Source organism: Ahaetulla prasina, chromosome 2 (genome assembly GCF_028640845.1).
Source record: "Ahaetulla prasina isolate Xishuangbanna chromosome 2, ASM2864084v1, whole genome shotgun sequence".
Taxonomy (NCBI): domain Eukaryota; kingdom Metazoa; phylum Chordata; class Lepidosauria; order Squamata; family Colubridae; genus Ahaetulla; species Ahaetulla prasina.
The window spans coordinates 271,847,960-271,862,718 of NC_080540.1; the positions used below are offsets into that span (position 1 = coordinate 271,847,960).

General features: G+C 36.1%; 1 protein-coding gene and 1 long non-coding RNA gene across 3 annotated transcripts in view; one reads left to right on the top strand and one right to left on the bottom strand.

The window, feature by feature from the left end:
• The window catches only part of LOC131191342 (uncharacterized), a 50,314-nt gene extending 40,165 nt beyond the window's left edge, over nt 1–10,149 (top strand). The window contains exon 3 of the long non-coding RNA XR_009153472.1: nt 7,290–10,149. This is a non-coding gene — a long non-coding RNA (uncharacterized LOC131191342). The remainder of the gene's footprint in view (nt 1–7,289) is intronic.
• Nucleotides 1–14,759, bottom strand: part of HOMER1 (homer scaffold protein 1) — a 72,368-nt gene that overhangs the window by 46,751 nt on the left and 10,858 nt on the right. For both annotated transcript variants that reach the window (XM_058169381.1, XM_058169380.1), the window contains exons 2-3: nt 10,289–10,445; nt 6,250–6,381 (exon numbers count right to left, since the gene is read on the bottom strand). In XM_058169381.1, the coding sequence (XP_058025364.1) occupies nt 6,250–6,381; nt 10,289–10,445 (289 nt within the window). The remainder of the gene's footprint in view (nt 1–6,249; nt 6,382–10,288; nt 10,446–14,759) is intronic.

A 14,759-nucleotide genomic window follows, 5' to 3' on the forward strand; every position in this document is an offset into this window, starting at 1 on the left:
GTTTGCTGTGAATGTTTTCTTACAAGGGCATTTTAAGCAGTTCACATGTATAGACGGGCACCTCATAGGTTTAGAGTAAATAAGCTCACATGTGTATGGGGGGGAGGTACCATTTGCTAACACAGGGGTGTAAAACTTGCTTCGTTATGTTGTCATCATATATCATAACTTTTTCCCCTTCACTAAAATGGGAGTGGGCCAGTGGCGGGTTTCCAAAATTTTTACTACCGGTTCTGTGGGGTGTGGCTTGGTGGGCATGGCATGGCTTGGTGAGTGTGGCTTGGTGGGTGTGGCAGGGGAAGGATACTGTTACATCTCCATTCTCTCTCCAATCCAGGGGAAAGTTACTGCAAAATCCGCATTTCTTCCCGATCAGCTGGGACTTGGGAGGCAGAGATTGATGGGCTGGGGCCAGTCAGAATTTTTACTACCGGTTCTCCAAACTATTTTACTATTTTATTTTTATTTATTTATTTGAATTTATATCCCGCCCTTCTCCGAAGACTCAGGACGGCTTACATTGTGTTAAGCAAGTCTTCATCCATTTGTATATTATATACAAAGTCAACTTATTGCCCCCAACAATCTGGGTCCTCATTTTACCTACCTTATAAAGGATGGAAGGCTGAGTCAACCTTGGGCCTGGTGGGACTTGAACTTGCAGTAATTGCAAGCAGCTGTGTTAATAACAGACTGCTTAGTCTGTTGAGCCACCAGAGGCCCTACTCAAAATTTCTACTACCGATTCTCCAGAACTGGTCAGAACCTGGTGAAACCCACCTCTGGAGAGGATGTGGCTAGCGTGTGACGCTTCCAGCCTGCGGCCGCAGGTTTGACACCCCTAGTATTGTTATTCTAACACAATATGCGTTATGTAACACTTTTTCTGAGTAAAGCATCCTTAGTATAATACCTTGGCCTCAGAGAATAAAACAATTTCTCCTTCATGTGCTTATTATTTGATGCAAATGTAGAGCCCATTTCAGGTGACAAAGGTGTGTAGATAGAGGTTTCAACTAAATGTTGCTATTCTGTTATCAATATGTATATGATAAAGCTTTACATTTTTATCTATTTTATCTATTTACATATTTATCTATTTTATATATCAGACTGAAGTCAGCCAAACATACACAGGTAGTCCTCGAGTTACAACCACAGTTGAGCCCCAAATTTCTGTTGCTAAGCAAGGCAGTTGTTCACTTGTGCTGCATTTTATGACCTTTTTTGACATGGATGTTAAATGAATCACTGCAGTTCTTAAATGAATCATGTGGTCATTAAGCACATTAGGATCCCCCCCCAATTGACTTTGCTTGTTGGAAAGGTTACAAATGGTGATCACATGATCCCAGGACAATGCAACTGTCATAAATACATGCCAGTTGCCAAGTGCTCAAATTTTGATCATGTGGCTCAAATTTTGATCATGTGACGTGCAAACTTTCAATCTCATTGTAACTTCAAATGGTCACTAAATGAATAGCTATAAATTGAGGACTACTTGTATTTATTTTGCAATGTGCTTTGTCGCCAAAAATTACCTATTTGGTTCAGTTACTGGTGCATTGTGCCTCTTTCCACATACCTCACACTGGCTAAGTTGGTTAATTCAGCAATTTTTGCAGGACCCAGAAATTAAGAAGAACATTTTCTGTACTTTGTTGAACGTTCAAGATTTTTCTTCATCTTTACACTATTAACCATTCATTTTCAAACTTCAGCTTTCTGATCATTTATTTTGAGCACAGCACTTTGAACATTATTGACATTCCCGTACGCAGTATATTTTAAATCATTTTGGACTCAGGATATAAATCACAATCCTTTGTGTTGAATACAAAGCTTCCCTTTCTCATTTGGAGAAAGGCTCCTTAGGAGAAAAAGAATCTTTTATTCTAATCATTATGGATGGTGGGAAGATATTTTTTTCAGAATTCATGGTTTAATATATGCCTATCAGTACTCCTAATTATGTACCTCTGGCTGTTAATTCTTATATATTATTTACACTTGGAGATGGGGGACCAGAGGAAGGAGAGCTCAGTACAACAAAGGATACACCGTTATTATCATCCTTACACTTTTATGAAATACTCTTTACAGGGGCCTTTGTGGAACTATTTAGAACTATAGGTAGTTCTTGCTTAAAGGCTGTAATTGGGACCAACAACTCCGTTGCTAAGCATTGCAGTTACACAGTACACCGAATGACCACATCAATTTAGGATGGGAGATGCAGCAGTAAATACTGGTACATTCGACATTATATTTGTATGGCTGAACTCATCCCTCCCAGACTCCATTGTTAAATATTGATACATTCGACATTATATTTGTATACGAAACATGGCTGAACTCATTTGCCTTTACTAAGCAAATCTCAGGGTCATATGATCACCATTGTAATGTCTTTCCTTTGCCTTTGCCTGAAGAAGTCGGCAGTGAAGGTTGCAAATGGCAACTATGTAACCGCAGTATACTGTGATTGTTGTAATTGCAAGCCAGCTGCCATGGTGCCTAATCATAATCATGTGTCTAGAATATGTGGCAACAACTGCAACTACTAGGACCAGTTGTCAATCTTGTTGTGTAGAACCATTGCTAACTCTGAATGGTTACTGAACGAGTAGTTGTTAAACAAGGACTGCCTTTATGGCACTATAAAATTATTTTGAACTAAATGAAACTATGGAACTATTTATCATGGCAAGTCAGATAAATATGTAAATAAACCCCAAGTATAATATTTTCTCTGGAATTGAAAGCTGAACCTCAAATCAGAACTCTTAACATCCATATCTCTCTCTGGAAAAGCTACATGCCTTCAGCATTTCAAGACATGTTCAGAAAGTGAAGCAGCTACTCTTCCAATATTCAGAAATGCATCCATAAGTAATTTGTGGTTAGCACAATGTGAGTAATTTGTGCATTAAATTGCAAGCATATTTTAGGTAGTGAAGGGAATACCTAATCAGTAAATATGAAGTATATAAATAAGCTGTAGCATTTTGTGATGTCTTAATAGAACATGTATAACAAGCATAACAGTTAACCTATGCCTGATCAATTAATTTTTAAGGGGCCACATGATTCTTACAGGTAATCCACAATTTATGGTTGTAATTGAACCCAGAATTACAATCATAATTCATAGTGATTATCAACAAGGTGACTGTGACTGTTTTTAGCATCTTTTTGCAGTGGTTGTTAAACATATGCCACCATTGTTAAGTGAATATTGTGGTCCCTAAGCAAATTTGTTTTTCCCAACAGGAATTTTTTGCTGGAAGCAAACTAAAAAGCAGAAACCAGCAAAAAATGACCAAAAATTATGGTCAAATGGGGATGCTGAAAACAGCCATAGTTGTGAACTAGTTGTTGCCAAGTGCCCAAAATGCAATCACATGAACTTTGAAAACAGGCTATAAATTCGAATGATTGCTAAACTTGGATTACCTGTATTTGACATCAGTATACTCTTTTAAATTAACTTGTTCCCAAATTTATTTCCAATCATATTTTAAAGTATGATTGCAGAAATATTTAATTTTCTTCCAAATAAAAACTATACATTGCTAATCAAAGTAATTCAGGGTTCTCTAATCTGAATGCCTCCTAGAATTCTTATCAAGGCTAAGAACTCCTAGCCTTTCCAGACTGACTTTGATTTAAAGCCTGAAAAGCACCTAAGTTGGTTAACTTGTGAGTCCTGCAACTGAGATAGAAATTGAATGTTTATAATTTGCCACCGAACGCTTAAACAGGTATTATAAACAGTCCTTAGTGCTCTCTGGTTTTATCCTCTGTACACTGTAGGCTTGGTTGTTTACTTCAGATGTTTCATTACCCAATTAGGGAATATAATCAGTGCTAGCACTAACTCCTGTTCAACTCTGATCTCTCGCTCTCTCCACATACACACACACACACACACATCCCTATTGGATTGTAAACAATTCACAACTAAGATTTGTCCTGCTACTTCTCCAAGAGCCTAACAAAAGTTTTAGACAAATACCTAGGAGAAAGCAGAGAACTATGGAATAACTGGTACAGAAAAAAATTATCCCTAGGAGAGTGAAACACCCTCATCATATCCTTATAAATCTTCTGAAAATGTATGAGAGTCATTCAAATTACCATTAAAACTCTTATATATTACAAGTTAAGAAAGGTAAATTTTAGTTGAAGACATTATAACAAGTATTACGTAGTAAGGAAAATGTTCATGCAAAAACACTCATTTCAAAGAACAAAAAACTTCAAAAGGAACACACATTTCTACAAAACCAAAACAGATAAGGAGTGCCAAAAGAATGAAGGGACATCCTTCTATTTATAGTTAAGAGCAACAATCAAAACTCTTTAAATGATTTAAAAGAGGGAAACAATATAGAGATGCAGTCAGGCCACTGAATAACACAGGAAAATAGGGAATACTAAAGTTTTAATTAGATGATTACAAGAAAAGTTGAATCAATTAACTTCGTCTGTTTTGCTTAAATTATATAGACCAACTTGTTCTTGCTCTTAATAATTTGTTGAATAATATTATTTTAAATAAAACAAAAGAAGAAGAATCAATCTGGCTTGTTCAAATTTAACTTCGGTATCACTAATCTTTTAGAGTTCTTTGAAAATGTGAACAAGAATACTTTATGGTCAGCCTTATAAAAAGCTTTCAACCAAGTTTCTCATCAAATACTCCAGAGCCAATTTAGGGGAGATAAATAAAGAGATCAGTGTAAATCATTAAATGGCTATAGATTTTATGGATCAACAACATTATCTGATTAAAGATTTTAAAATAATCAGTAAAAGTAATTAGTTTTCACAATGGAGGTGTGGAAATAATTGGATCCATTTAGAATCAGTATTGGGACTAATGCTTTTTAAGTTGTTCAGAAATAATTAGGATGTGAAACAGCAAAGCATCCTGTAAGGACATCTAATAAAGTGGCAAATGGAGTTAAATATAAAAAAGCATAAAATGAAAAACAAGGCAACTGCCTCCCCTAAATTCATATATAACACAGTTTTGTAAATGCTGTTAGGATCTGAAACAGCAGCGAAGGATCATTACTGTATAGAAAAGCTAACTGAAAAACAGTTGAAACAAATCAAATTCATTAGGAAAAATAAATGCCAGTCTAATAATGCTTTTATAATGTACAAGCAGTTTGATCTACTATAATTTTTTCCTATATTTCTAGATCTTGGATTACAATTGTATAACATACAACAATTGTTAAGCTATGAGTTTGAATTCTAACTTAGTAAGTGCTTCCGGTAAAATCTTTCTTGCAAATACTGCTAAAATCTTCTTTCTACCATTATTTTGCTCTGTACATGGAAGTTTCTGAAACAAAACTAAGCAAATATTCCTTTAGATATTTAAGTACTCTTTCTCTGGGAATAAACTTATACCTGTCCATATCTGATACATGCTTAAAAGTGCCTACAGACTTTCTGAACAAGACTACATGGAAAGTTAAAGAAGTATAACATTAGTCCCAAGTCAATCTGATCTCTTTACTGAGTTTTGAAGTTCTACATTCTGTTCAGCCATGGCAGAAAACTGAATATAGCAAGTTCTTAAAGCAGGTATACATAACTAAAATAATTATTTTCAGATCCCATGAATACAGTAATACAAACAAATGAAGCACTGGTTTACAAAAATTTGTAAAAAGTTCCATTCCACACACACACGAGCAGTTTTTCCAAATTAATATCACGCTAATAAGATGTGACGGTGCTTTCATCTACACAAATATCGCAAATGGCTATCCAAAACTCTGAAATGTCAAGCATAAAAACATGGATATGCAGGAAAACAGCCTAGATCCAACACAAAGCTCACAGGCCTGTAAGAATTCTAAATTTAATTGGGATGTTAATAGCCAATGATCATTTTATATATGGTTGTTTGTTTTAGCAATCAGATTCAGTTCTGAAACACAATCAAGAAAGAATATTTTTTTAAAAAGTTGAGAAGCATATATCAGAGAAATGTTTGGAATTACTATTCCCAAACCAATAATTAAATTTTGTTTATATGAACTGGAGGAAGACATCATGCAACTTCAAAGTTTACTTAAGAGGTCTTTGCTTGGCAGAGAATATATTTTCCAAAGTAAATTGCATTAAATTTCTAAGAGTGTTATAAAAATTTCTCTTCCTTTTTGCATAACTGCCTGTTGCTTCCTAGCCCCAAGCAATCGCATACCTGGTGGAAATACTTACCTTTGAGAGATGATGCTCAGAGGAAAATCCCAAGCCATAAACAGTATTTGCTCTGCTATCTGCCCATTGACCAAACTTTTGTGATGTTTTTGTGAATGTCATGTTGGGAGTGATGGTACTATTTATTATTGCCTGTGCACAGAAAAAAATATATTATAAATTAAACACAATCATAAAGCCATTTTGGGAGTAAGTTTTAAACTATTCTGCCAACCAAAGAGTCACCTTCTAAAAACTTATTCACAAAGCCTATTCAAAGCTGATCATATTCACATATATACTTTGCTCCATTAGCAAGCTGAAACCTTGACCAACCACAGTCAGCAAAGATAATTGATTCTATAATTGTATATGCTCTTTTCAATTGTCATTATGTTGTTATTACAAGAAGAGTCTGGGGTTACCTCTTGTCCCTTTCATTATCCAGGGAGTGACCAAATCAGAGGTGGGTTTCAGCAGTTCTGACCAGTTCTGAAGAACCGGTAGCGGAAATTTTGAGTAGTTTGGAGAACTGGTAGTAAAAATTCTGACTGGCCCTGCCCCATCTATTCTCTGCCTTCTGAGTAGATTGGGAGCTGATTGGGAGGAAATGGGGATTTTGCAATAACCTTCCCCTGGATTGGAGAGGGAATGGAGATTTTACAGTATCCTTCCTCTGCCACACCCACCAAGCCACAACCACAGAACCAGTAGTAAAAAAAATTTGAAACCCACCACTGTACCAAATATTTAAAAAATTATGTGATCATACTAAGAATGTTGGTACAACAGAATGTTGTCTATTATAGAGACTTTCTAAATGTGAACACTAGGGGAGTTGATGACAACAAAGATAAAGAGATAGGTATTATTTTCTTCACATGTTTATAACTGCATGAAGAATAGTTAGCATGAATAGTTAGCATGAAGAATAGGCTGAATAGTTCAGAGAAGAGAGTTCTTTTTATTTAAAATATATGATTGACTACTGTGTGAAACCTAATTGAGTACAGCACTTTTGGTCTGATCTGATTCTTATGCTCATTTGTATTTTTTTTCAGGACATTGCTGATCCCACGGGTGTCAAACTTGATCACATCATGGGCTGGATCGTGATGTATTTCAATGTTTTTTGCCTTTCTGCAGCCAGGGTGGGTGTGGCCTGTGCATGACATATCCGGCCCATGGGCTGCCGGTTTGACAGGCCTGCATATCCAATGCCAACGTAACAAATAAGTATACTAATAGAGGCTTCATCTTTCTGCCAGTACAATAACATCATTCTAAAGTATGCTATATTTAGTATTTCATATTAACATTTTAAAAAAACTTACAAAAATATGTTTGCAAACTGTAACTATGGTGTTTGCATTGGAATTGAAGAATTGTACTTCTCCTATGAAAAGGATTTCCAGTGTATTTTTTCACCCTACAAAAATGGATACTGTATGAGAATAGATTAATTCCATGGTAAAAGCTACTACATGGAAAATTGGGCTGTGCAGATGCTTGATTAATTCTTACTCACTTATAATTCTGGATATGATGTCTTGTTATTCCAGATTTTGAATTATTCATTATTATACGCCATAACTTTCTGGAGCATAGTTCAAAATATGTAATATGATAGCATGTTCTGATGGGGAGGAATGTTAACCTCGAAGATGAATTAACTGTAAACTATTCTGGATTAATTCTCTCTCTCTCTCTCTCTCTCACACACACACACACAGAGCCACGATTCTGGTAAGAACCAGACATGCATATGGAAACAACTGTCCTTGAACAACATTTTAATTAGTGCAATGGCACAGAAAGAACTGATGACTTTTTTTTCAGAACCAGCGAGATACACTGTGACTATTTTGTCTAAGCTGCCAGCTTGAATTCAATATGTTGTTCCATCTACAGCTTCTGGATACTTTTAAAGGCCCTGTAGTAACCCAAATGAGTTATTAAGAGAACTCTGGCCATATTTTTGCCCAGGGACAAAAAGAAACACATAGCACAATTATGGCACTAAGGAGACTTCATTTGCATAACTCTTGACCATTAGGTCTAAGCCTTTTTCACTGAAATCCACAAATCGTGACCCCCCCTCCCCAAAACAGCTTTATTAATGATGTTATCTGATTCTGAAATCAATCTCATTCTTTCACACTATTTGTCTAGACCTTTTAACTGTTTTGTATATCTTATAGGCTCTGGCTTCATGTGGCTTTTATCCCATAGGGGAGAAGTTATAATTTTTTCTTTAACAAGGCTAACAACAGTTTAGGGAAGAGGTTTATGACTAAAAAGCCTTCACCCAGAACCATTAACTGTGGAGCTTTGCAGTTTTTCCAAGTGAAAAATGTTTGAAGGTTTTATATATATAAAAGGTCTATTTAATGGTCTAAAATGTACTGTAAATAAAATGCAGCAATTAAAGAAGGCTAATTTTAAGGCAATAATGAGTTGGCCATTAGATCAGGGTTGTGGGAAGTTGACACCTATAGACAGATCAGTTTCTTAATCCAAAGGTCACCTTCCATAATATTAGAAACATGCTTATTCCAAAAACATAAACTTGGCTATGCAGCAGAACTGAAGATTTTCAGTGCTTTATAACTCAAAAAATGCAGCTTATTTCAAGGAATGGCTTTTCAAGTGGAATAAATATCACTGACACCCTGAAACCTTAATGAACTGGTATAGGTCAGATATTTATATTTTTCACAATGAAAGTAGCTTTCTTTGTCCAAATGAGGAGCTTCATTGGGAAAATGAAGGAAGGAATACCTTTCGCTTTTTACTTTTGTGTCATCCAGTTGGTGGTGCTATAATAATTGCATAGACTAATTCTCGCATGAAACACTGCATTTTTGTCCAATTATTTAAGTTCTCATATATAGCAATGAAATTGGATATCGGTATCAATATTCTTAAAATACTGTTTTTCCCATACTAACAAGCATCAGTGAAATTTTTGTTAATTGAACTGGTATATTGTAAGGACACTGGTCTCCCATAATATTGGGAGTCCAGCAACTTAATTTTCTAAACAAGTCAAAAAAATAATCCTCATTTTTAAGAAGCTCATGTCCAAAGCCAATTTTCTACTACAGGCAAATGACCTAAATAAGGATGTTAAACAACAATCACTGATATATTAGTATCCTTTACACTTGCCCCTTATGGCTATTGATAGATATAACATTTTTTTTATTTTCTTACTATTATCTTGTGTTATTTTAAATTGTTATAATTGTAAAATATTTGAAACAGGAGATTCCATTTTAAAATTATAATTGTACATCTTATCCATGGCTAACATTTGTAAATATTCAAATTGATAGGAAAATGGAATTTGTTCCTCTCATTCCATGTTCTAGTGAAAAAGGATGAATTTTGAAGAGCTGTATGTGCACCTACATAGGTACAACTTATTTAAGTAGATTATAATGCAAGAACACTGAATGGGGAAAAAAATGAAGGGGTAGAATATAATGTCATTGTTCACTTGACTTGCTATCCCAAATGCTCAGGCAAATTGCTATTTTTTTTCCATAAATGTCTTATTTTCCTGTAAGAGATCAACACCTCTAATTACAATTAAACATTTACACAAATTTGTATAATGAAGCTACAAACTGTATCTCTCTCCATATGGTGTAACATCACTTTTGGAAGACATTTCCAAGTTCCTATCAGAAACATTTGCCTATTGTTGACAATTATTTTATGTTAAGAATTAAGTGAACAAAAATATGACTACTTGGATACAGATACACACTCATTTCAAACAGCAGTTTTTAGCCTCTTCTCTTTTCATGCTGAATTCCTACTCACACCAAAACAAGCAAGGCATGCCTTTTTTGAACATCTATCAATGGTTTATCAGCACAGGTCGAAGCATTTTGAATAAAGTACAATTTTGTAAGGCAACTTCTGACAATTGTTGTATCATTCTGGATCACATATCAATGAAATACCTTGAACTATATTAAAAGGAAGGCATCTATGCTTCAAAGTAAATGCAGTTCTAGTTTATTTTGGCTTAAACAATCAAGGAGCTTACCTTTGAGCCATCCAAGCTGATGATCCTATAGACGTTTCTTGTGCTGTCATAGAAATAGGACACAGTAACAGCATGCTTGCTGGTGGGAACCCAGTTCTTCTTTGTATTTGGGTCAATTTGGAAGACATGAGCTCGGGTGCTGTAGATGGGTTGCTCCCTGTAGGGCAGAAAGTAAAAGTGATGGATCTGGTTTGGACGTAGTATGATTGTACACGGCTCATTGGGATATTTCATCCATTGGATCCTACTAATGACCTCACTTTGCATCAGTAATAAACTTGCCTTCCTAAGACTTATGTGTATAGACTGAGATTTCAGTGTAGCACATGAAAAGTATTCAGAGGAAAGAGAACTGCAAGTCCATTAAAATAAATTGAGTGGCCAGCTGTACAGTCAAATAAAGGAGACGTATCTAAATATAGAGGCATTACTGATACACCACCTCCTCCTCTCCCCTCCTCCATCTGTCAGCCTCTTTAAACATGGGCTGTCAATATTGCAAGGTTTTTTTTAATTAAAGGTCACCTAATTATATGACTTATTATCCTGGTTAATTTAACTTTTTATTATTAAAAACAATATAATGATATTTCTGATAAGTATCAATTTTACTGGTGATATATAGTTGCAAGGAGTGATCATGCTGATAGAGGGGGAAAAGAATCTTATAATACCAATTCCCCATCTGTTAATAGAACACATTCTCTTTGTTATGCTCCCTAACTCTGTTCTAAAGATTTGGGGTCACCCAAAGAGTTGGGGAATTTTTAAAAGCAGCTGAAAAACATCTGATAAAGAACCTTCAATTTTTTTCACACTTTCATTTTCAAATATCAATATGGGGCCGCGGTGTGGCTCAGGCTGTAAGAAGCCTGTTATTAAATACAGCTGCTTGCAATTACTGCAAGTTCTAGTCCCACAGGCCCAAGGTTGACTCAGCCTTCCATCCTTTATAAGGTAGGTAAAATGAGGACCCAGATTGTTGGGGGGGCAATAAGTTGACTTTGAATATAAATATAAAAATAGAATGAGACTATTGCCTTACACAATGTAAGCCGCCCTGAGTCTTCGGAGAAGGGCGGGATATAAATGTGAATTAAAAAAATAATAATTTTGGAACCTTCCGTGAATGACTAGTTAATGCACTATCTGAATCCTATTAACTGTGGCTCTTCATCAAATCATGAATTAGCATGATGTATGAACTTGTACATACATCAAGGGACACGGTGGCTCAGGGGCTAGGATGTTGAGTTTGTTGATCGAAAGGTTGGCAGCTCAGCGGTTCAAATCCCTAGAGCTGCCGTGTAACGGAGTGAGCTCCTGTTACTTGTCCCAGCTTCTGCCAACCTAGCAGTTTCGAAAGCACGTAAAAATGAAAGTAGAAAAAATAGGAACCACCTTTGGTGGGAAGGTAACAGCGTTCTGTGCGCCTTTGGTGTTGAGTCATGCCGGCCACATGACCACAGAGACGTCTTCGGACAGCACTGGCTCTTCGGCTTTGAAACGGAGATGAGCATCGCCCCCTAGAGTCGGCAACGACTAGCACATATGTGCGAGGGGAACCTTTACCTTTACCTTTACCTTTACCTATGAACTTGTAATTCTTTCTTTGAAAAGAAAGAAAAAGAAGGAAGTTCAGCTGCCTCCTGAAAAAGCACCTTTGGGACAACCATGACCTGGATAACTGAGAATCTCTAAAGACTTTTAGCTGTACAATTTGGGATAAACACCCTTTGAATGGTGTGGGAGTAGGAATAGATTTCCAAAGAAAAATTGCAGACTACAGAAACCAGGAGCACTATTCAGGTCACCCTGAGGACACAGATAAACCTCCAAGCGCTTCAACAACCCTCTAAAAGGGTGCAAATGACTAGCTGTCTGCAAGGCATATAAATCCTTCCATTTCCCACTATCCTGTCAGAGCTGAAGAAGCTTCTGGGAAGAGAAGCAAAATGTCTTCAAAGAAAAAACAAGAAAGTCCAGTTGCCTCCTGAAAAAGCACTTTTAGGACTCCACTTTTAAAAAATATCACTGCAAGTTTGGAAAAGATTTTGCAAATTCATTACAGTATTATAAACTAAGAGTCTTATAATTAGGAAAAATTATGTTTTTATATTTACATGCTAGTACATCATATCAACAACCTCAGATATGCAGATGATACCACTCTAATGGCAGAAAGCGAAGAGGAACTAAAGAGCCTCTTGATGTGGGTGAAGGAGGAGAGTGCAAAAGTTGGCTTGAAACTCAACATTAAGAAAACTAAAATCATGGCATCTGGCCTTCTCGATTCCTGGCAGATAGATGGTGAAGAAATGGAGGTAGTGACAGATTTTATTTTCCTGGGCTCCAAGATCACCGCAGATGAGGACTGCAGCCAAGAAATTAAAAGATGCTTGCTCCTGGGGAGGAAAGCTATGGCAAATCTAGACAGCGTATTAAAAAGCAGAGACATCACCCTGCCAACAAAAGTGCATATAGTCAAGGCTATGGTTTTCCCAGTTGCAATGTATGGCTGTGAAGGTTGGACCATAAGAAAGACTGAGCACCAAAGATTGAGGCCTTTGAACTCTGGTGCTGGAGAAGACTCCTGCGAGTCACTTGGACTGCAAGGCGAACAAACAAGTCAGTCCTAGAGGAGATCAACCCTGACTGCTCTTTAGAAGGCCAGATCCTGAAGATGAAACTGAAATACTTTGGCCACCTAATGAGAAGGAAGGACTCACTGGAGAAGAGCCTAATGCTGGGAAAGATTGAGGGCAAAAGAAGAAAGGGACGAAAGAGAACGAGGTGGCTGGATGGAGTCACTGAAACAGTAGGCATTAGTTTAAATGGACTCCAGAGGATGGTAGAGGACAGGAAGGCCTGGAGGAACGTTGTCGCGATGGGTCGGACACAACTTCGCAACTAACAACAACAACATCATATTGAAAGACAGAAAAGCAGTATTAATCAAATCAGAGTTCTAAAGTTCTCCAGGATTTTATTAACCTCTTGAGAATTTTATTCACAGAAACTTGTGATGATTTCTGGATAGATGATTATCGTGTCAATCTAAATGAGCTTTTGAGTTAGGGAGTTAATTCAAGTAGACCATGTCTTCAGAATTGGTTTGTAATTAAAAGATCTTTAGTACCATTATGAATCTCGATTCAAACATGGGGCAAGATACACTGGTTGGACTAATATTTTATTCTAAGTTAAGGAAAAGATATTACTATAATTGAAGTCATGGGGGAAGCCATGTGATTTCATTCATTCAATTTTACACCAGTCTTTTACTTTGATGAGTTTCATATTACTGTTAACAAAGCCATATATCTCTGTTCTTCTACTCCTTTAAGACTGCTAAATAAATTAATGAAGTTAGCCTATTCATAGATTACAAGCCAAGAAAATTTCAGAACCTATCTGGATATGTGTACCCATCTTGAGAACTACTGCTTAGTATATTTTACAGGATAATTTGGAGCCAAAAAGCAGAATGCACAGCTTTAATATTAATTATTTGATAAAAGCATTGTATGTCTCTGGCTAAGTGGTAAATGATATACTTGGACTGTATAAAAGCCTCAGATCCATTGTATTCCTGATAAAGCCAGACCACAGAGGAATAGTGCCACAGCCACTATGCTCTTGACTAAAGGCAGTCAAATAGATTAACTCAGCATACATAAGTATCTGCAGGGTGGATGAGGAAAGAAGTGACAAAACACATGTCACAATGCAAATTCATTCCTTTGCATAGTTGCATGCAATCATGTGATGCAAGGATAAAAGAGCAGCACTTCCAATGCGATAGTATAATATACTATTATTTTGTCCTCACTGTGATCAGGAATTGTTGTCTAAGTCTGCACAAAAGCAAAATACTTTAGATATGCTGGAAAAATTGTTTAATACTGTTTGTCAGCAGAGTACAGGCAAGTTGAAACCACAACATAGACTATTGTTAATTCCTGATACTGAAAATATTTGAGCTAAAAATCAAAATAAAGGTCCTAGAACTTTACTTCCTATTTTAATTCATTTGAAATGGTCTAAAACCCAAAGATTGACACTTTGTTAGGAAACCAGCAGCTAGATACTAAGACCTTTCAATACATTTAATTTACCAAATACAAAAATCAGGAGTTTCTGTAGGAGTACTGAATTTCTTTGTTCACACATAAGCCATGCAATCTAACTGTAGGAAAAATGTATTAAATGAACTCATGGTATTTTCAGGTGATGGTTCTTAGCACTACCAATAGATAGGAGGCAGCTATTTCTTCATTCCTTTAAAATAGTAATTTTAGTTTTTTTAAGCATATAAATGAAATTGATGTAAGACAGAAAAATGTTAAACATATAAGATATAAAAACTATAAACTAATGTATAGATAATTACACCTATATTTTGTGACTTTGGATCACTGTTGTTTCCTGGCGAGTGCCTGAATTATTCTACACCCTGCAGTTTTGGGGC